The 23,259-nt window shown below is 43.6% G+C and overlaps 3 protein-coding genes across 4 annotated transcripts; 1 reads left to right on the top strand and 2 right to left on the bottom strand.

The window, feature by feature from the left end:
• The first annotated feature begins 2,766 nt into the window (after nt 1-2,766).
• Nucleotides 2,767-7,395, top strand: LOC308111549 (uncharacterized protein). The gene is made up of 5 exons (XM_080466508.1): nt 2,767-3,556; nt 5,067-5,167; nt 5,838-5,988; nt 6,601-6,740; nt 7,294-7,395. Exons 1-5 carry the CDS (start codon nt 3,422-3,424, stop codon nt 7,307-7,309), a joined length of 543 nt encoding a protein of 180 aa, XP_080322634.1. The 5' UTR covers nt 2,767-3,421; the 3' UTR covers nt 7,310-7,395.
• An 837-nt stretch (nt 7,396-8,232) lies between these two features.
• On the bottom strand, nt 8,233-12,076 carry LOC308112503 (THAP domain-containing protein 10-like). The gene is made up of 5 exons (XM_080468065.1): nt 11,392-12,076; nt 10,606-10,662; nt 10,426-10,519; nt 9,796-9,965; nt 8,233-9,678 (listed from the first exon to the last, which is right to left on the bottom strand). The coding sequence occupies exons 1-5, from the start codon at nt 11,743-11,745 to the stop codon at nt 9,661-9,663; spliced, it is 693 nt and encodes a 230-aa protein (XP_080324191.1). The 5' UTR covers nt 11,746-12,076; the 3' UTR covers nt 8,233-9,660.
• Nucleotides 12,077-12,438: 362 nt separating this feature from the next.
• On the bottom strand, nt 12,439-14,277 carry LOC308111816 (uncharacterized protein). 2 transcript variants are annotated; one of them, XM_080466856.1, is made up of 5 exons: nt 14,152-14,277; nt 13,726-14,070; nt 13,537-13,644; nt 13,409-13,443; nt 12,439-13,191 (listed from the first exon to the last, which is right to left on the bottom strand). In XM_080466856.1, the coding sequence occupies exons 1-5, from the start codon at nt 14,246-14,248 to the stop codon at nt 13,027-13,029; spliced, it is 750 nt and encodes a 249-aa protein (XP_080322982.1). In that variant the 5' UTR covers nt 14,249-14,277; the 3' UTR covers nt 12,439-13,026. The 2 variants fall into 2 exon arrangements, with proteins under 2 accessions (XP_080322982.1, XP_080322981.1); XM_080466855.1 differs by having other exon boundaries at nt 13,537-13,647; nt 14,152-14,262.
• Between the last annotated feature and the right edge of the window lie 8,982 nt (nt 14,278-23,259).

Here is a 23,259-nt window from a genome sequence, read left to right as displayed (position 1 = left end):
TCTTGAGACTATTAAAAGATGAATCCACCTATATATACGCCGATATTTCACAGGATGAAGTTATGACAAATATTTATAAATGTACAAAATGTGAAATAAACTAATTATAGCAGCAGTTGTTTTTTTTTTTTACATTGTAATCCCACACTCTGCGGAAGACTATTAAGCTGCTTTCAGAGGTGGCAGAAAGAATTAACTGATAGATAAACTGATTGACCCCAAAATATCAGCATGAACGTGTTCATTCTACCAGCATTCACACATTTCTCTATAAATGTCTTTTAAAAAACTTGATTCTTCTTCTTTTGGGTTTTAACAGCGGTTCACATCCATTAAGTTCCATTACCGCTATCTGCTGGTTCTATCTATCGACATTGTTTCCCACCGCTCTCGCTGTCCCTGATGACTGTTTCCCCTCTCACTCTTATGAATGAATAATTGGGATTTCCTACATGTGCATACAAAATATAACATACAAATATGTATTAATCATTTTGATGACATGTAAAAAAAAAAAAATCATAAATAAGACTTATTTCCGTTGTGGTCCTCATAATAAAATTTAAAAAATAAATAAATAAATGATAAAAAAAAAAGCCATAAAAGATATGAAAAAACGTATAGCCTGATGACATCACGTGACGTCACAGCTGAACTTCGTGACTGATGCAAAGAGGCATAGTTGAGTGTGCGCACACCGCTTCTCTTAGCAGCAGTCTGGTGTATGAAGGACTGAAAAGATTCAGAGACAAAGCAGAGCAGAAAGAAGAGGAAACGATGGCGGCCAGCGGCGCTTCAGGAGGAGACGGAGGCCGCTCGCTGTGTTTGACTCAGATTTGGACGCTGCAGGAGCAGTTAGACAGGTGAACCTCTCGGTCCTCAACGGTTCTTCTAACTGACGCTCGCTTGTGTTCATACTGTGTGTTATAACGCGACGCACTCACGTGAAAAACCCTCCGACCGCCATCGGGAATCCAAATATCAAGTTATGATCTTGTTCTTAGTCTTCTGGGTTTAACGGCAGTTTACGTTGCAATACCGCCATCTGCTGGTTGCAGCTCGTCTATACCATTCCCAGCGCTGAAAGAAAGAAAGAAAAAGCTCCTTTCTCAAAGGACATCATTGATTCATACAGTTAAACCAGTTTAATATTAAATCCTATTTAAAGCTGCAGAAAATCGACTTTCAACAGACTTTTATAAACAGACTTTAAAAAAAAAGAAGAGCAGTTAAAAAGTGAAAATATAGTTCGACAAAAAAATTCTCTCTGCTAAAGTCAGTTCTGAGTATTACCTCCACCTTCCTCCTCTTCTTCTGTCCGACCTCCACACTTTCCACTGACACCAGTCTTTGTTCATACATTCACCAGCCTGGTACCACCATCAAAGTTAGTTATATACATATTTGAATTAGCAGAAGCTCTCCATTCAGGGCTGGGGCAGGTGATAATACTACACTGGTGTCATCAGAGACTATTAGACAGTGGTGAATGGATGAATGTGAATGAATGTGGTTTCTGAGCTGTTTCTGTGTTTCCTCTTTCTGCAGAGTTCAGTTGAAATGTCAGGAGCTGGATGAGCAGAACAAGGAGCTCTGCTCTCAGTATGAAGTTCTGGACAAGGTCACAAGAGACAGCATTCAGACCCTGAAGACTGGCATTGCCGATAGAGTAAAGAGGATGGACGAGTTGCGTGGACAGCGGAGACGTGAGCAGGAGTCTGCCCGACGGCACAGCGAGGAGCAGGCGACGGAGCTGCAGGAGCATCAGGAGCTCCTCCACAGACAGGAAGCAGAGAAGAGCCAGCAAGGTGGGACAGTCCCAGCAGATTCATCTGCTTCTCCCTCAGCATCCAACGACAAGGAGATCTGGGTTCAATGGTGTTTTTCTTTCTCTTACTTTATCCCACAGTCTGAAAGCATACTTGTTAGTTCTTCTTGTTTTACTATTGTAAATCCAGCCTTGATAAACCTCCTTGATTTTCCTCCATTTGAATATTGGACCATAGGAGCTGCATTCAGAATCTGCTGTGTCTGTGTGAACTGGACTGGCTCCGCCCACACATGCCCATCTTGGGAAGAGGAGGAAGTACTTCCTCTCGTGGTGCCATGTGCCAGAGCAGAGCTGCCTCATTGTGGGAGGAGTCAAAGGGAGGAGTCTACCTTGATTGGGATTGGCTAAACCCCCGATGACACTATATAGGGTTTGATTTCTGATTGGCTGGTTGGAGCAACACACTTTTTAAAACCTGAAACAAGCCATGGAGAGAGAGGACAGACTGTCTTCACTTCTGGGACGTCAGTCCAGGTATGAGGACGATTAGTACTGCTGGAGAACCTTTAGGAAGTGAATTTTGCAGACTATAACCCCTTTAAAAGTGGATCATTTTTTTTAAATATCTAAACGACACAAAGAGAAACTCGCAAAATCAGCAGCTGCAGAGAAAAATATCAGTGTGCCAGGCTAAAGAAAAAGATGGATCGGTCAAAAAGAAAAGAGTCTCTCAGGAGAGTTACGTCAAATAGGGCTCCATTGAACCAATGGAGACAAGAGTAAAGCTGAATCCTTCTTTTGTGGTGAAACACTGGAGAATGAACACCGGATCACAAAACACCCTGAAAGAGTTTCTCCTCAGAGGAAAGGAAGTCCTCTTCACAGAATATAACAAAGAATCTAGATTTCACATTTAGTGTGCTACGAGGCACCTACAACTTTTATTTTTTTGATATTACAAGCTGTGGTGGAGGAAGTGGATTTCATAAGAGTTTAATGGGAAAAATGTGTGTCCTAGGAAAAGCTTGGGAAGCACTGTGTTATATGACGAGAGAGTGAAAACAGGTTCAGGAGGCACCCACTGAGTGTGGCAGCAGACGGTCTCTTAACGGTGTTCACCGGCATCCTCTCCTCCGCAGAAGTGGAGTTCGAGCAGCAGGAGGAGGAGCTGATGCGCCTGAACCAGACGCTCAGTGAGTTTCCGGCGGTCCTGGAGAAGCGGCTGGCCGACCAGGAGGAAGCAAACGAAGCTGCGAAGCACAGCCTGAAAATAAAGACTGAGATGGTGCTGAACAGGTAAAGTCTGACACCAGAACCCTCCGCCGCCTCACAGAATCTCCAGACGCTCCACTCAACTCAGTCAACGTCTCCAAATACTCCGAACTTCGACTGCCCGTCGAGACAGGCCATTCGGTGCTCAGGTGGCGAATTCAGGAGGCGGTTCCTGTCCTGTAGGGTGATGGAGGAACGATAAAACACCTTCAATGAGCAATAGAAATCCAGTAGGAGACACTTCCTCGGGATCCCTTCCATGGTGGAGGAGAACCTCAGTCGGTGGTCAGGGAACGTACCCAGATATTTGCATTCCCCTACAGACCCGAAGTGCCTCCGAGTCTTCCCAGGAGGGTTGAGAGGGACGCTGTGGTGAAGATGCGGGCGATGCTCGCAGTCGAGCAGGAGAAGCTGCGCGACCAGCAAGTGGAGGTCAGCGAGTGTTCTCATCAGTTGGACCTGCTGCGGAAAGACGCGGACAAGCTCACGCAGGACAGAGCCGACCTCGACACGGTAAGAGGACAGCAGGACCAGACGTGTCCTCAAACCTGAAACACTCCATTCATGACAGCCAAGGATACTTCTTAATGTCTTCAGTGATGTTTTGCGATTGAAAGAGACTCTTCTATATGATGGCCTGGAAGTGGAAAACACTTTAAACGTCAGAAAACACTACTACATTTAGAAAACACTACAAAATCTCAAAAAACACTACCAATTAGAGAAAACACTACCAAATCTCAAAAAACACTTCCAAATAGAGAAAACACTTCCAAATAGAGAAAATACTACCAAATCTCCAAAAAACACTTCCAAATAGAGAAAACACTTCCAAATAGAGAAAACACTACCAAATCTCAAAAAACACTTCCAAATAGAGAAAACACTTCCAAATAGAGAAAATACTACCAAATCTCCAAAAAACACTTTCAAATAGAGAAAACACTTCCAAATCCAATAAACACTACCTACCAAATAGAGAAAATACTTAGAAAATAGAGAAAACACTACCAATACCCAAAAAACATTTCCAAATTCCAGAAAACACTACTAAATTCAAAAAACCTTTCCAACACACTCCCAAAACCAACAAAACACTTCCAAATAGAGAAAACACTTCCGAATCTGGATGTGCTGAATGTAGACGCAGCTCCAAGTGATCTGCTGGTGGATTTCTTCAGAATTTGAAATAATATAAATCTCTTTCTGCACGTTTTGACACCCTCTCCTTATCAAGTAAAAGTAATTAAAGTAATGGACATCATGCCTCTTCTGTTGCAGCAGTGAGCCAGTTTGACTCCAGTACAACATCTCAACTCCCGTCAAGAATATTCACTATAAAAATCATTATTAAAATTTTTTTTTTCAAACTTTTAGTTTTCTTTTTAGTTAGAAATGATGAAGAGATCCAAGATATGTTCAGTATTGAATCTAATATTTCTCTGATCGGGCTGAGGACAGACAGCAAAATAAAACTGCTCTCTTTCTCTCTTTATCAGCGTATTCTAAAAAAGACTGATAAAACGATAACTAAAGGGAATGCAAAATGATGACACCCAAAAACAAAAATGGAATAGATTTATGCAAAATGGAAAGGAAATACAATAGAATTCTTGTAATAGCGCCACACAGAAAAAAAGATAGGCGTTAAAATATCAATATGGAAGAGTAAAATTAAATAAGTTTTATTAAATGTTAATATATACAGAGCCAAGCAAAAAAACACAACAAACACTATTTCAGGAGTCTTTTTGCCACAGGAATGGAGGATCTCCTGTGGCGCTCTGTTGTGCACTTTGATGGAGTCAGTCTCTTTCTTGAGGGCGCTCCTTAATGATGATTGAAATATTAAAGACAAAGCAAGAAGAAGCCGAGACGTCCCGTCTCCTCCCTGCCATATGTTCTTCTGCATCCTCTCTCGTGAAGGTTTCAGAGGTTCACGAGTGAGTGGAGGTGAAAGCACAGACCCAGGGCTGCAGGCGAGTGTTGATCTTCGTGCTCCTCCACTGTTCGTCTCCTCCAGGATGCGAAGCGGCTCGCCGAGAGCTTCCAGGAGCTCCGGACGGATTCACGCTGTTGTAGCGTCGCCCGGCAGAACGCAGAGAAAAGGGACGCCGCTCTCAGGTCTCATCTCCTATTATCTTTCACGTTCACTGTCATTATTAACTGGTAGCTCAGCCGTTTCCATAGCGACAAGTCACGTTTCACTCAGTGACGTGTGACCTGGCCTACCGAGTTAGTATCGACATGAGCTAACGGCTATCACGCTAGCATGCTCGGTTCCGCTAACAAATGTGGCATTGGCGAAGGGCTGCGCTCTACCGAGTGTAGCTCTAGTTTATTTACTCGTTGGTTTGTAAGTATTTCACCAACTTTTCGCAAAAACTACTCACCCGAATTGCATCAAATTTTCAGGGAGGATTTGTCATCATCCAAAGACGAATCATTTCAATTTTGGAATGTTAACGGCTAACCGTTTCTGAATAAATAAGGAAAAAACTGGCAACAAAAAAAAATGTCCAATACAAAGCAGATGAGAGAGGCACCTCATAGAGGAGATCAGCGTCCGTTGCCATGGAGATGCTCCCTGCTCCGATGTCGCTACCTGACCTACCTAGTTAGCATCGATATGAGCTAACGGTTAAAATGCTAGCGATGCTAACTCGGTTCTACCAAGTTTCACGTTAAGCTAAAGAAAAGCACATTTAGTTTGATTCTGCGGAGATTGAGAGCCAAAGTAGAGACTGTTTGATGTGCAGTTGCCGTGCTGCCGTGTTGACTCTGTGGTGTTCAGGCAGGACCTGGCCTCCGCCTCGGAGGCCTGCAGTCGGAACAAGGGAGCGACGAGTCTGCAGCTGACGGATCTGAAGGGGTGGAGGAACGAGAGGCAGGAACTGGAGAGCGTCAGGGAGGAAGCCATCATCGTTCTCAGACACATCCTGACGGTAAGAACGCCGCCATGGCCCACAGAGTCGCCGCAGCTGCTTCACTTCCTCTGACGCTGTCGCTCCACTGGGAGCAGCTCCACCTCCATGCTCTTCCTCCGTGAGCAAATATTACAGATATTAATACTCCAGAAATATACAAATGTACTTCTGTAGACACTCAGCTGGTGGTAAATTTCTTCGGTGGGGCTCTATATTATTCAATTTTAACCAATGTTAACGTCATTTAAATCCAGTGCGTTTATAAACCACATTACAACACTCTTGCCTTTTTTTTTTAGATCGTAAACAAATATAAGTATAAGCTTCATTAGTCCCTTGTAGAAAATGAATGTGTTTTGGGGCTGGTTTACCTGAAGTTTAATGAAAACTAAAGCCAACCTCAGGTATATTTTCACTACCACATAAAGCCATCTCTCAAAGCATTTCAGCATTGTAGCTCAAAAACTTTTAAAATCCCGACACCACCAAATAATAACAGATTTGCATCCACTATTAAATTAATTGAAAATACCCCCCCTAAAAGATTTCAGCCTCCCTTCAGGACTCGCGTCTGAACGAACAAAATGATGAGTTTTGTGGTGACCCCGTGGCGTGATCTTTGTTGTCCAGGAGTCACCAGAGGATGAAATGCAGTGGAAGACTGAGAGGCTGCTGGACGTGGTGGACAGTGTCGCCCCCAACAAAGCAAAGTCTGCAGAGAGAAGAAATACCAGGAAGAAGGTGGAGATCCGAGGTCTTCATCCACTCGGGTATGTCTGCGACTCTAATGCATCACAGGATCACTGTTTGTAGTCCGGTCCCAGGTTTTAGCCTAGAGGTGTTCTAGAGCAGCGGTCCCCCAGCCGCTGTTGCACCACGGGCGACATGATTTCTCCACAGACTGGCAGGGTGGCGTATGAAAAGGCCTTTATGAGGGCGAATCGATGTATAAAAAAGAAGAAAAAAAATAAACATTTACAAGAGTTAAGCGTGGGAAAGAAGCACTGATGGAAGTGAAGCGTTTTTCAAAATATAACAGAATACAGATAAATGGAAATTAAAGTGTGCTTTCACACCCCAAAATGATCACACCTTCATTTGATTAGGTCTTACAGTCCTATAGGCCTAAAGCCCTCCAGCCCTACCTCCTAACCCTAACCCTACAGTCCCATGTCTACAAGGTGTTTTTAATAAGAGGGCTTATGGGTTTTGTAAATATATAACATGGTTTTAGTGACGTTTTTAACAATTCAAAATGTTGAACATCATGTTATCATTTGAACTGAATCGGCTTATTGTTTTTACATGTTTGTTTTTTCTCAGGAGAGTCCGACGGTAGAAGTTAACCGCCTCTGAGAGCCCATGAGACCTGAAGCCTCAGAACAAACTGTCCTCTCAGCTCAAAATAAAAAGCCGAATCCCTTCAGTCCTGCTTCTCTGCTCAATGTTTCCCTCATGTGTGACTCTTCATCAGGACGGAGCTCCCAGTGACACGATCAAACAACCCAAATACAGTGTTATTATGAAAAGCTATATTTTTTTAGCACCTCTGAAAGGTTTCTTTAAATAAATTCAGCAAAATAACCCATTCATTTCGCGGATGTTGTAGCAATAATTTAGTGTTTTTTGAGGCAGATACGTTTGACCTGAGATGAAAATGCTTTTGGTGTCACTCCTTAGCGTTTTGAGCCCTATTTGGGCTCGGTCGGTAGAGCAACAAAGTGAAAGTGTGTCAGAGCCAGACAATCCTGGAGCTTCATTCAGTGTTGAGAGTAAACCAGCTGACATTGGCAGGCTGCCGAACGTTGAATGGTTTGACGTGATATTCAATAGACATATCTAAACTGTTGCAGTGTCTTTTTGGAGATATACATGTGACGACGCCGACGGTTAAGGAGTGTGTATGTTGCTGGGAGCAGCCCAAGGTGTCGGCCCTGGAATTGAGTCCATTACGGAGGAACTGAGTCCATTACGGAGTACCAGGGGTTCCGGACAGTGTGCCTGAATGAGGAGGTCCAGGCTGCAGCACTACAGGGACCACGAACCAGGAAATGAGTGTTTGTGTCATCAGTGCATGATCAGATTGCTCAGTAATTCAGGGTACTTTGATATTTTGAGTTTGATTTATTCTTTTTTCCCCCCCTTGTCCTGTTCGGCAGCTTGGGCAAACAATATTTTGTGACAGTTAAGGAGTTAGGAGGGACAATTCGGACGTACCTTTAGTCTCTGCCTTTATTAGTTTAATTTATTCAAATGAAATGACAGAAATGTTTTATAAGACGCTGAAATGTTGAACATTTGATCAACTAATTCAAAAACAAACACGATGTATGAAAACAAAAACAGGTATTTTATTTGGCGAGATAAACAAATTTTTGATAGACAAAAAAAAATAAAAAAATCTATCCAAAGCTATTATTCTGACTTCTCTCATGCCGCGCTATTCATCCTACAATCTATAACCGATTTGAAAAATTTAAATATCAAAATGTGCAGCTTGTTCATGAGATTAGCTTTTTCTATCTAACCGTTTTCGTTAGTAAATTGTGAACGGTGTTAAATTCATTCACTGTAGCTGGTAAGAAAATAACATAACGTGACTACAGGTAATTTCCCCTACTGAATTTTACAGTATTATGTTAATATGTGGAAAATAAAAATGTCTCAACCTATTACCACAAAACCTTAAAAAGCTTTTCTTTTAATGTTCCGTTAACGATACTCTGACGATTGCCTTTAAATCTTTATAAAAAAAAAAAAAAAGAAGAAGAAAAGTCTTCTTGCTTTCTAGGACATCAATGTATGGACACACAGTTCGAGAACAGAAGCTCTATTTTCGTTAAACAACAATGTACAGACATTTAACGGTTAAACATTCAGCTTCTCTCTTTTGAGGTAGGTGTGTTTAGCTGCTCTTCACAGCAACTATTTTCCGGCATATTCTGCCAGTAGCTTCATTCCGAGCGACGGCGGAACGATTAAAGCCGAACCATTTCCAGGCTGGAGAGGTCGACTCGCGTCTCGCAATGCGAGACTCTCACCCGTGTGTTTTGTTGCTGCCGACGCCGCTCGTGGGAGGGAACGCGATCGCCATGTTACTGAATCCTGCCCGCTGATTGGCTTCTGAGGAACTTCATGCGACGCTCCATTACACGTCGTCAAAACGAGGTGTACGGTACTGCTGTAGACAAAATATATTGCACAACCCTATTTGGTCCAAAATCCCACAGACACACTAAAAACTAGGGATGGGTACCTTTCACATTCGAACCGATCTCGCAACCAATTTTCAGTACTTCTTGCGTGTTTATGTGGTACGCTGGTGTGCATGCAATGTTGTGTTCAAGTCCGGCTCGGAAAATCACCTACTCCTCCTCTCCCTCACGGTCACGAGGATGTGTTTCAGTACCGGAACATGGTACCGTTTGATTTTACGTGAATCGGTACTTCGGTCGGTACCCATCATTTTCAAAAACCATTTCATATAAAAAAATAAACATTTAACCCAGTCAACAGTAACTAAGTACAGACTAAAAAAAGAAGCCTCCCCTGAAACGTGAGTGTCCCCTCTGATTGGTCGTTCGCATGCTGCACCCAGCAGCCGCCGGCGCCGCTGTGGATTCTCGCGGATCATCTCCAGGACGTCGCTGTCGTGCTCCGCCCCTCGACACACCTCCTCCACCGGCCTCATCAGCTCGCCAGCAGGTTCTGGAACACGGGGCGACAACCACGTATTTGCAACATGTCCAGGAAAAAAAACTAATGCCGAGTAAGTTTCAGTGTCAAAAACGAGTCAGTGCAACATCGGAAATGTTACCAGCTTACCAAGATATTGGGTATATTCGGCTTCTCTAGAACCTTCCGTGAAATGTACTGGCGACGCCTGTGCTTGGGAAAGCGTGCGGGGTAAACATCGCCGACCTCCATGCGGCAGTCTTGAGTGACGTCCGTCTGGGTGCTGATACTGGTACCGGCTGCGCTCTCCGTCTGGACTCCTGGAGATCACAAGGAGAAACGTCACAACAAACATTTTAAAAGGAAAAGAACGCATTGATGACGTCAGAAAAAGCTTTGTGAACTAGAGCTACACTCGGTAGAGCGCGAACCTTCGCCAACGACACATTTGTTTGCGGACTCGAGTTAGCATCGCTAGCATGATAGCCGTTAGCTCATATCGATGCTAACTCGGTAGGTCAGGTAGCAACGTCTCTGTGTGAAACAAAGCGGGGCGCGTCTCCATGGCAACAGACGCTGAGCTTCTTTAATCTCCACCTTTCATCCGCTTTGTATGGGACATTTCTTTTGCAGTCTTTTGGGTTTTATTTGGAAACGGTTTGTCGTTAACGTCCCAAAGTCTCATCGATTGGTCCTTGGATCGATAATCATTGAAGATTTCATGCATTTCAACATTGATCCCAACTCCTCTCACTGCTGGTAACTTGTGTTAAGGATTACCTTGATGTCTGAACTGAGGACAGGCCACTCCCCCGGTTGCTGGTCTCCGAGAAGCTTGCGTCGCTGCGTCACACTTCTTCACAGACAATTCAACCTGTTCACAATCAAAAGCCAAAGATTTTGTCAGGATGTGACTTTTAACCCATCAACGGCTCAAATTTGAATCTGGGTCGTGCTCACAATAGAACAAGAACGTTCTTCTGGTTCTGGACGATCGCTTGACGCTTCATGTTTAATCTGCAAAATATAAATGAAAATGTTCACAATGAGGCATTAATTCACATACCAAACATGATTTTTCCTTTTTTTTTTTTTTTATAATCATGCACATCACTAATATACCTACTTCATGGATTTGTTGTTGTTCTTCCCGACATCTGACCTCATGCAGGACTTCCGGAATTACCTGTAAAAGAAAACGGTAAAACACGCATCCCATCATTTCTTCAATCAGTGGTGACAATGAACATGATTTAATTCACAAACAAAGTTTGACACAGGTCTGTGTGAGCTGGACTGGCTCCGCCCACACATCCCCATCTTGGGAAGAGGAGGAAGTACTTCCTCTCGTGGTGCCATGTGCCAGAGCAGAGCAGTTTTTTTGAGATTTATTCAGAAACAGTTAGCTGTTAACGTCCCAAAATCTCACCGATTGATTCTTGGATGATGACAAATCATCCCTGAAAAGTTCATGCGATTCGGGTGAGTGATTTTTGCATAAAGTTAGTAACATACATACCAATAATTAAAAACACGCAGTCGAACACATGACCTTCTCGGCCAAGGAAATGACTCTGGTGTGTAAATAAAACATAAATATGCTCAAATGGCGTGATTTAGTGAACGTTTCAGGGAGCCACTCCAAAAGGCACAAGGTGCCACATGTGGCTGCAGAGCTGCAGGTTGCAGACCCCTGGGTCGGGGTTTAGGGTCCGGGTTGGTCTGAGGGTTGTCGTTGGTTCCTACCTCCAGTTTGAGCCTCTTCTCCAGCGCCGTGGACCTCTTGCCTTTACTCTCCGGACCACTGGGCTTGCTCCCTCTCCGGGGGAAGATGGTGGGGACCGCAGAGTCCAGCAGAGCCTTCTTGTGCTGCACAGTCAGCCCCAGGCCTCGCTTCAGGTCGGGGACGAAGTCGAAGCAGTCCGGGTCGAAGTGGTCGGAGCACACAACCGAGTGCGGAGTGGGGCTCCACTTGTCCCTCGTCCTCTGGACTTGTTTCGTCCACCTGGCGTGAAGTTCCGGGTTTTTAGGGAACCGGAACAAACTGACTCCGTCCTTCCGTGCGTTGGAACAGAATCCAGCCACGCATCGCTCCGGCATGTCGAGAAACACGATAGTGAATCTGAAACTCCAAGCGAAAGTGGACGCAAACAAACTTCAGGTCCGTACGTGCGCTACTACGTCACATCCGGTCGCATCTATCTATCTATCTATCTATCTATCTATCTATCTATCTATCTATCTATCTATCTATCTATCTATCTATCTATCCATCCATCCATCCATCCATCCATCCATCCATCCATCCATCCATCCATCCATCCATCTATCTATCTATCTATCTATCTATCTATCTATCTATCTATCTATCTATCTATCTATCTATCTATCTATCTATCTATCTATCTATCTATCTATCTATCTATCTATCTATCTATCTATCTATCCATCTATCCATCCATCCATCCATCCATCCATCCATCCATCCATCCATCCATCCATCCATCCATCCATCCATCCATCCATCCATCCATTTATCCATCCATTTATCCATCCATTTATCCATCTATCTATCTATCTATCTATCTATCTATCTATCTATCTATCTATCTATCTATCCATCCATCCATCCATCCATCCATCCATCCATCCATCCATCGATCTATCTATCTATCTGTGTTTGTTTGTTTATCAATATTATTATTATTATTATTATTATTAGTGTATTAGAATTATGGATTATTTTAAATAAGAAGTGTATACGTGAGTATATCTAAAAAGAGTTGCAGAAAGCAAGAGAGAGACTTTAATCTGAGCAGATTCATGATGCTGTATGCGACATATCAAATATTCACATCATCAGACTGATTTTTAACGTGCTGAGAACGGTCCACTGGTCGGCTCTCTTCAGCTTTCTTTAAAGTTTTTGTCGACAAAACATGAGCGTTTAACTCAAACGGGTCACGTTGAGCCTCTCGGGCAAGTTAAACTGATAAACAAAACCTTTGTCGAATGAAAACAACAATCCTCCATACCTCAATTGATAAAACAGACACAGATTGTTAAAGAAAAAAAGTTTAACTTGAAATAGTCAAATTTGACAAGGTCCTCCTTGTCTGGACGACGTCCCGAGGAATGGGAAGGTCCAGGGACTTCTTTTTTTTAATTTATTTTTATTTTTACAAAACCTATCCTAAACCACCTGGAATTTCCTTTGAAAGAAACACATTGACCTGACTCGGTGTTCCGTCTTGAAACACAGGATTTTAACAGCATGCATGTCTTTTTTTTGTTGTCTTTGCCCTTTGCAGTCATCTCTGTTAGACCTTCTTTCGGACTGCATGTTATTTAACAAGCAGCCGGCGGACTGATCTTCCACCATCAGTTCCTCATGAGACCTGCAGCTTCAGGTGCCTCCGCCGTCTGTCTGGGGGATGAATAAATGACGTCCGCGTCTGTTTCTCTGTGTGGCGACGGTCTGCGGTCCTGTTCAGTGTTTGGATGAAAAGTCACAGCTGCATAGTCCAGATGGTCTGAGCTCCGTCTCTGGGAATCACACCGACACACACAGTGTCAAGCGCTTCATCGCAACGCGGAGTTAAAATACCAAACATACAGATTGAACTGAGAAAAAGCTGATTTGGGGGTTGAACAAGCTTGCTAACAATACATTTGCCACGTAGGATATAAATAAGACAATGAAACTTTCAGTTCCTCTAAATCCGTTCATCCTGTCAAGCGAAGCAGCGAAAGAACTAAATACCTGGTCTTGTGGATTCTTGTACGATTCAGCACGACCTGTGAAAAGAAAACCTTTTTTAATACTGTTTATCTGAATTTTCTTCCGATTCTTTTCTCTGAAAACGAGTAAAGTTTGAGAACCAAATGCACCTTTTTGGAGCTTTTTGTTCTTAACGGCCAGATGAATGATTCCCACCAGGAGGAGAAGAGTCACGGCGCTCAGGATCCCACTGCTCAGGTACTTTAACATCCCGGATGCTGCTTTATGACATTAACTCAGTTAATTCACAACCCAAGAGGGTCTGGTAAATTGGAGCATTAATCTGTGAGGATTCTTACCGTGAACGTCTAAATGCGTCGCGTCGATGATAACGGGGTTCCTTTGAATGTAATATCCACAGAAGTACAGGCCAGAGTCTGACTCATTCACTGCCTTGATTGTGAGAAAAACCACAGACATGTTGGAGCTCATCACAAATTTCTCTCTTGGAGATCCTCCACAGTGCTCAGTGTCTCCATGTGCCTCGTACACGGAGACGATGCAGTGGACACTGGGTCTGTCGGTCACTCTCAGCCAGATTATTTGCGCGGGGACACTGGAAAAGTTGGAGCACAGCAGTTTGACGTCCTCACCGGGCCTCACCGCCACATACTGCACGGTCCGTCCCGAGACGGAGCCCCCGTCTGAAACAACGTGAACGCAAACTTCACGCGTGGAAGTACAAGCGGTTAGAATCTGTGGCTTTGGTCATTTTCACGACTTACTGAGGCAGCAGAGAAGCAAAGACGCCGTCCAGATCACGTTCCTCATCGTGCAGGAGACGTGACTCTGAGACGGGGCTCTGCGGCGGCGAGCCTTCATGGAGGTGAGTTTCAGGAAGTGACACCTTTCTATCTGAACACTTTAGTTTCTTTAGTGAGAAATGAAAAGGAAAAAAACCCCCACAGTGAAACGTAGGGTTGGGTTGTATCCGGCGGTGTCTAACAATAGCGACGATGTCAGTTTCATTACCTCATTAAAAAAAGTAATAAATCTGCTTTAAGCTTTAATGATAAATAATGAGGGTTTGTTCAACACTTGTAACTTGGTATTTGGATTCCTGATGGGCAAATGGACGGATGGACGGATGGATGGATGGAGAATGTTGAACTATTTTCTGTATTTGTGGTTGTGGACTTTGTAGAAACACACTTTTATTGAGAAATCTTAACATTCTACTCCTTTTTTGACTCTTTTCAGTCATTTAGGCCCAAAATTTTGGGATGTTTTGTTACAAATTTTTAAGATCTGATGGCGCATGAATATAAATATTTAATTAATATAACTGGATTTCATTTCACGGTTTTATCTTATTGTTTTCCTACAGACGGACTACTGACCTATTGACCTGCGGCTGTTTGTGCCATATTACCCCGTCCTCTCCTTTTCTCTCCTTCTCCACCTCTGAGTCTGATTCTGCAGGTTTCTTCCTCTTAAGGGGAGTTTTCCCGTTCCACCGCCTCCTCTGCTTGCTCAAGTGGAATTGCTGGTTTTTTTCTCTGTAAAAGTACCTTCGGGTGACTAATTGTATTTGGTGCTATAGTCTATATTTCCGCTCTATAACAATCTTCTGGTGAGAAACAAGATGTAGACATGATAAAGTACAACAGCTCCAGCAAATTCCAACAAAAAAAAAGTAGTGATGTAAACAATAAAGGGAAAAACAAGATTCCTCTAAATATCTGGAACCTCTAGATGAAATGTGCATTACAAACCGAGAAGCTGAAACTCGTCGGCTCGACCGCAAAAACCACTTCAGAAGATTCAAAGTGAATTTTAATGGTTTGATCTCACTTCCTTCAAGCGAGAACATCCGTCAGAAGCCTATAAATATCTCTGAAATTGAAGCAATCTGCGGGAAAAGTGGCTTCAGAGCAATCAAAGTTCTGCATACTTCTGGCACAGAACATTTACAAGCTGTGACCAGATCAGTTACATGAAGGGAAACTGCATCAACATGTTCAATTGTTTTCTGGAGTGAGACTGAAAACTTTACATGAACAACCTTAGGTTCACCTTATAACACACCAAAAAAAAAAAACTAATAATGATAATAATAAAAAAAATAAAAAATAATGGCAGATGTATACAAGGAATAAATTGTGAGCGATAAATGTGGACAAAAATGTTGTTGATATTGAAGTTTTGGTTTCGATGTTGACTCTTTTTCAGCCTTCAGCTGAATTAAAAGTGGAGAAAAGAGAAGTTGAGTTTTGTGTGAGGATGGAGAAGCCCTCAGACACTCAGACCACCGCTACACAGCTCCCCCTAGTGGAAAAACTCACCAACAGCCGCTTCAACTGTATCATTCAAAGTCAATGCACGAGTCACATTCGATCTATTTCCTCTTATAGATTAAAGCAATTCACTAACAGATGTTCTCGGCGGCATCACACGAGGACAAATACCATCACTGCTGTTTTTGTGACTGATATCAATTTCCACAAATACACCTCAGTCACTCTACAATTGTGGAAAGAAGTCAAATTTAGTTTATATATGATCTATTACAAGATCTGAGTGAAACCGAGATGGAAAGCATAAAGGAAAGCGGACTGCCTAGAGAAAAGGACGTCTGGAATATGTTGATATTTGCTCTCTGAATGTTAAACACTGCCTGATCCAGTCCAACGTCCTCCATAGGAGGCATTACTCAAGAACAACGTGGCATCAAATCTTTCCAGAAATCTCACCCGCTTGTAAAAAATTCAATGGAATCTGCCTTTGACAGTCTGTCCTCTCTCTCCCTGGCTTGTTTCAGGTTTTAAAAAGTGTGTTGCTCCAACCAGCCAATCAGAAATCAAACCCTATATAGTGTCATCGGGGGTTTAGCCAATCACAATCAAGGTAGGCTCCTCCCTTTGACTCCTCCCACAATCAGGCAGCTCTGCTCCGGCACATGGTGCCACGAGAGGAAGTACTTCCTCCTCTTCCCAAGGTGGGCATTTGTGGGCGGAGCCAGTCCAGCTCACACAGACACAGCAGATTCTGAATGCAGCTCCTACGATCCAATATTCAAATGGAGGAGAATCAAAGGAAAAGCTGGAAACTTTGAATACAAAGTTTTTGATCAAAATGCATGTGAAAGTGTTGGAAAGTTGGGTAATAGGAGAACGTTTACCAGACGCTTTACATTCGGGAGGATTCTATAGACGCTTAATGACCGACTGAAGGACTTCAACAGGATTTGGAATCCGATAATTTTGCATTTGAAAAAAAAAGATGTAGGACAATGTTACGTCACATTTAGTGTGTAGGGATGGAAGGGGGGAAGAATTATGTTTTATCTTAGTTTTCTCTCAGAGTTTTGGTTTTAAGTTATTTTCATTGGATATTCAGGTTACAACCATCACTAAGACAAACAATCGATTTTGACGGATTTAGATTCTAAAATGAAGCAATATATGTCGAAATAACATCCTATCGTTGCTATACTGTATTTCTTCACAATAAAAGTATGTGAAACAAGATTCCCAGTCCCTTGCTGGTTTAATCATGTTGACTTTAGTTCTACGTGAATGTGAATTAGCTGCTCACTGAAATGGGACTCAGCCGAGGCGTTTTGGATGAAAAGACCCAGAACGAGTCCTGAGCGTTGATCTGCAGCCGCTGCAGGAGAGGCTCAGGTTGCTGCCGCCAATAGAGGTTCAATCAGTTCACACAGGGTTTGTTTCTTTTTCCAGCAGCACAGCCGATGTTTATTGACTGTTTTATGAACACGTCCATCACACTGTCTGCTCTTGTGGCTTTATTACGGCCAGAGTTTATGACCAATTCCTACAGAAAAAAATGGAATATTTCAAAGTTGACGAGCTTCTATCTGGCCGGACGTTAGACGAATGACTATCTTTGTCAAATGTCTTCAGAAACCATTGTATTTAAAGCAGTCGCCGACATAAACTCACAACAGGCCGAGTCACTATTTGACCATCAGTTAGAAAAACAAGGCCGGACCGAGATCCTCGCTCCTCTGCTTCTGTTTCCACCTTCTTCTCTCCGCCTTCGGCTCCTTGGCTCTACTGTTGTAGCGAGTCCGGCCACGGGTCACCCGGGGTCTCGCCCAGACGGAGAGAACAGGGGTCGATGCCTTCAGGCATACTAATACCCCCCACTGTGCCCCCATATACACCCCCTCCCCCCTCCCCCCTCCCCCGGCCCGTTTCTCATAAGGTCTGGTTCACATTAAATCACACATGTGGTCCATGTTTTGAGACGTGGGACTGACATGGAACCATCTGAGAATCGGATTGACTCTAATCTCTGTTCAGTCACTTTATACAGAAGGGATTGTTATCGTCAGGAAAATGTTATGATTGAACCCGAGGCCTTTTATTAAGAGTGACGGGAGGAGTTTTCCTGTTACGGAGAGAAGCCGACCTTTGTGGGATGGAATCTATTCCTCTGATAGCAGAGTTTTCTGTTTCACGTCTTTAATTTCACGGCTGCACGTCGGCATAAAAACAAGACGTGTTTTTCCGTTCCGAAGCTGAGATTTATACCCCGAACCGCCTCACAATGCCTCAGTGTTCAGCTCAGAAACATGTGGCGCTTGATGGACACATTAGCAGTGGCCAGGATCAAACCGGTGACCTTTTTTTGTAAAATGACCAGACAATTTGTTTAACCTCCAGACCACCCTGAAACACCAGCCAGACAGAAAACGCTTCAATGCCACCAGAAGATCGATGATGGAATACCCCAGACGTGTATGATTCTTTTGAAAAGCCAACAATAAACCACCTTATTGACTCTTTTCCCAGAACACTCACTGTGAATGACATGGTGACGTTACATCTGTCACATTGACACACACACACACTCACACACACACACGTCGGCCATGTTTTGCACTCTACACCAATCGTTGGAGAACAAACAGCTCTACTGCCTCAACCAAAGACAAACATCAGCAAAGTGTCAGTAAAAAAAATCAATAACTGTAAGTTTTATAAATCGAAAAAGTCTCGCAGACGCTGGGAAAAGTGGAAAAAAAAAGAAGCTCTTAACACCCAACGGCCTGCCTCCATTATATATTAAAGAGCTGTTCGTCCCATATTACAAAAGCCCTCATACAATTATTGTGGCATTTATTCAATATTTTGTATTTATCTTTTCTTTTTAATAGTTTTTAGTCTTCGGTGCAGTGGAGTTCCACCATCTTATTGTTTCAGATTAGCAGGAACTCTCACGGGACACATCGTGGTCCACAGTGGAGTTCCCAGGTTTCCGGGGATTTGTGACAACTCCCCGTGAGAAAACGACCAGGAAGTTAAAAAACCAAAACCAAAAAAACAACAGTACCAATGTAAAGGCGAAGTAACGACACCTTTGTAAAATGCCTCCAGTGTTGTATTTACGACCAACACCTCGGTGTCCAAATGTCGTCTCGTTGAAAACTGTCAAATAAAGTGAGGAGGTTTGTTTTGGAAAGGCTGCGGATAAGATCAGCTCTGCGCTGAAGCGAACCACAGAAGAAGAACTGAGAAGCTTTGATGCAGATGTGATGGAAAACGATGCCAAATATGTTTGACACAAGTGCACAAGGTGGATGGAGGCGTCATGCGTGACAAGCACATACGCTGGATCTTAAAGGACCGTGTGGACGAGCGCTTGAGGTGGTGCAGGTGCTGGACAAAAGAAGAACTTCCTCGCAAAACTGCAGAGATTCACTGCTACGGAGCGCTGATGGGATATCTCTGGATGTTCGTTCGAAACCCTTTGGTTATGAGCAGCGGCTGGTGGTAAATCTCTTAGGTGGGGCTCTTCATTATTCTTCTATTTAAGCCAGTGTTAATTTAATTTAAATACAGTGCGTTTATAAACCACATTACAACAATCTTGCTTCTTTTTTTTTTTTTTTTCAGATTGAGAGAGGCCCCCTAGTGGTGAAAATTATATCCCTTTTAAACGTCTAGTGAATAGAGCGCACTTACTATGATGGCACTTTGTATGAACATACTTTGTAAATGCTTAATTCGTCCCTTTTAGAAAATGTATGTGTCTTAGGGCTGGTTTACTTTTTAGCATTTTAGAGTTTTACCTTTTCAGTCATTAATAAATATAATCATATCTAAACATTTATAAACATTAACAAGCCTGGACACGTTTGCAAAATGATGAGCAAATTTCTGTTTGTGTGCATTTAAAAGTAATTATAATGGAGAAAGTTCAACCTGACTGGAAGGTTTTCAGCCAAATTTCTCCTTTCAAACAGGTCAATTAGAAGAGATTATAATCAGGGACTCACTGCTTATTGTCTCCATCCTGACATCTTGTAGAAACACGCGAGATCAAACCTGAACTGACTTTAAGCCAATCCAGCAGGTCTGGCTGTGGGCGATTTAAAAAGCGCCCCAAGTGATGGAATGCAAATGAAGCTGATTGGTTTGATTTTATGTCAGTCACTCACGTTGTTGATCAGTAATTGGTGAAAATGACAGTAAACCCCGCCTCTTCTGGGCGATTTCTGGAGCGTCCAAGCTGCTCAAACTCACGTACCAGACAAAGAAATCAAGAAATCCTCTCTTTTATCGAAGATTATCTGTAGAAAATGAAGCTCATCCAGCTCAGGGCCCATTGTTAGTTTGTTGGCATAAACACAATTTGACCATGGCGCCCTCTATTGGCCAGCCGCCGCTGGTTACGAGAGACACACAAAGAAACTGAACAAAGACTCGTGTCACACGTTGAATCACAAGCTGGAATGTCCCGCCGTGCACTTTCATGACTTGTTTCTGTTTTTTGCACTACATTGTGAAGGAGATAACCTGCGGCTATTCACCAGCCGCCACGTCGTGGCCACCCCGGAACCACAACATCTTTTCACTTCAGCAGATTTCCCTGATTTCACCCGGACAAAGAAGGAGCCAAACAACGGCTGGCTGCAGGTCTGAAAACAACTCACGGTTGACTCAACGGGGCAAAAGATTATACAGACAAACATATCTTAATTCTTATATATTTCATCAACACAATGTCGCTTCAATTGAAAGTGATCCAGGCCAGATAGTTTGATAACCTCATGCAGATGTTTCCCTGAGGCAGCAATCTAAATGTTTGGAGAATTTCTTTGTTACAGGAAATGGACACAACAAAATTTTCTTGCCTCAGGACCTAAACTATGAACGTAAGAATCATTCCAACAGACAGTGAACGGAGGATGAGAGAGACATTGGGGAAGAGTGGACCCGGAATCAGGTCAGAGATCCAGTGAGAAGGTCAGAGGTCAAAATAAAATGTGGAACACTGAAGGAGATGATGGAACCGTGAGAGGACGAAAGCCGTCCATGTCCCCTGCCTTGCGGTAGGGAGAGTGGACGATGGAAGACGCCCCTGGACTCCCTCATTGCTCCGTAACAAACCAGATCTAACAAGACGTACCATCGACTCGTCTACCGCCTGGTTGTTCATAAGACGAGAAATGATGACGCTTCACGTGGCTTTTATGATACACTATAAGGTATCATCATGTTTCTTATCAGTGAAAAAGAAACCAAGAAGAAACTAGAGCTACACTCGGTAGAGCACACAACTTCTCATTTTTTTTCCGGAACGGAGTTAGCATCGCTAGCATGTTAGCACAAGTAACCTGTCAGGTAGCAACATCCCTGTGTGAAACACTGAGCGGGGAGCGTCTCCATGGCAACAGACACTGATCTCCTTTGATCTCCTCGGATCTCGTCCATGAGGTGCCTCTCTCATCCAGTTTGCGTCCATAAAGTTGCATTACCGCCATCTGCTGGTTTGATCTATCTACATTGTTTCCCACTGCTCTCTTCGTCCCTGATGACTTTTTCCCCTCTCTTATCAGCAGTTTCTCTAATCCAGATTTGCTTGAGTTTAATCCATCAAGGGTGTGTGTGTGTGTGTGTGTGTGTGTGTGTGTGTGTGTGTGTGTGTGTGTGTGTGTGTGTGTGTGTGTGTGTGTGTGTGTGTGTGTGACAGTTTAAACCAAACCAAAATGTGAGTTCAGGTTCCACCTACCGGTACCGGTACCGGTACCGGAACCGAGGATCATTCGGTGTCGGCCCTCAAAGGGGCGAATTAAAACTTTTATTTTGAAAACGTCCAGTCCTTCATTCACGTGAACGTTGGTTTAAAGTGTGCCGGTGCTGTTTGGTAGAGTTTGCTGAAAAGAAGTCACCCGTCCTGAAGTTGGCTTCACATCTGCATGCAGTCACATTAATTACAGTCTCCCTGGCAGAAATTAGTAGTGTGACTTTCCCTTTTCTCTTTCATTACACTCAGAGGATAACAGGCCGAACGCGGAGCACAGCTCACAAATCCTCCTCGGCACTCACTTTGTATTAAATGTTCAAACGGACCTGACGGTCACGGCACATGAAAGCGCTGCCAAACGCTTCGCTGCTATTAGTGGTTGCAATTAAGGGAATATCATTATTCAGGGAGCCTGAGAAAGCTTCAGCGGGCCTGACTGGGGGAAGCATGTTTCATCTCGCAGCTGCAGAAACACTTCATTACTTCACACAGACGGCCGATTCGACCACATTTCTGATTTTATTGAGTTTAGAGGAACCCAGGCGGAGTGGACGGCGCTCGCTGTGCCGGGACCCGCCTTCCCTCGCACCTGCCGGGATTCGCGGCCGACAGTCTGACTGTCTCCCCGTGAGCGTCCGCGATGCACTTTAAGCAGCGGATCTTATGTTTTCAACGGCGCACTCGTGGTGTCATCCATAAAAAGCTCCTGTGGTGCCTGTGGAACGCCGCGAGCGATATCGCTCATCGGCACCACTGGCTTCACACCTGAACCAAAGTATAATTCGGAGAAACCAAGTGACGCCGTTCGCTTCCATGAAGAGAAGCTCAGAGAGGAATTAAAGCTTCAGCTCATGATTCCTCCTAAACACAAACTTGTTTATATGAAAACTTTTAGCGGCGTTCTGATTTATCCAGAGAAAAAAAACTGAGCAGGCTTTTCTTGTAATTCTGAGACTGCTCATGCTGAACGATGATGAATTAGTTGCTTTTTCTTCATGTCTGCACTGTTCTCCACTTTAAAGTTCTGATTTTATGCTTCTTTTTTTTTTTTTAAACAAACATTATTGTCTTCTTATAACGCTCTTCCCATATTTCCATATTTCCCAAGTGTGGAGGCGTTTAATGTTTAATTTACTGTGACCGGGCCAGTCGGTTGATGTTGGAAACGATGGAAATCGTTTAACATTGAAATGTTGTCGTTTACATGTTGGACCACTAGTTGGTGCTGATGAAACAACAAACAATCAGCAGGAGGTGAAGCTGTCCACTCCTTTTCTCTGTCCTCCTTCATGAACAGGTCCACTCTGGAAGAAATGTGTCTCCACGTATCCAGATGATCAACTTATCTAAGAATGACAAAAAAAAATTTAGGAAAAAAATGATTGTTTAGGCTGATGTGGGCGGGGCCTCGGGCCTCCGTCATTACTGTCCATCCACTGGCACGGGACATCCTGCAGTGTTGCTTTGGAAAAAGTCTGTTTTCCTCTTTTCAGATGGAGAATGCTGCGCTATGGAAGTCACGTCAAGTTGTGAACAAACACAACAAAAGTTGAGTGTTTTTCAGTGGAAAACGTTGAGTAAACAGGGCCGGGAGCTCCGGCATGTCATTACTGAGGCGGGGGCTCATTAGCAGGGTTGGTGGAGACGATCAGGCTGCAGATACAGAAACACACTTATGTGTCACTTCTGCTCTTATGGTAGAATTTTACTGAAGCATGGTGTGTGGGGTGGAGGCTGGAGGGTGATGGAGGCTGGAGGGTGGAGGGTGAAGGGGTAATGGAGTGATGGTGGGGGGAAGAGGGCTGGAGGGGTGGCGGAGGCTGAATGGGTGGTGG

The sequence above is a fragment of the Lipophrys pholis genome (assembly GCF_963383615.2).
Source record: "Lipophrys pholis genome assembly, chromosome: 7".
NCBI lineage: Eukaryota > Metazoa > Chordata > Actinopteri > Blenniiformes > Blenniidae > Lipophrys > Lipophrys pholis.
This window is presented reverse-complemented; position numbering and strand designations above follow the sequence as displayed.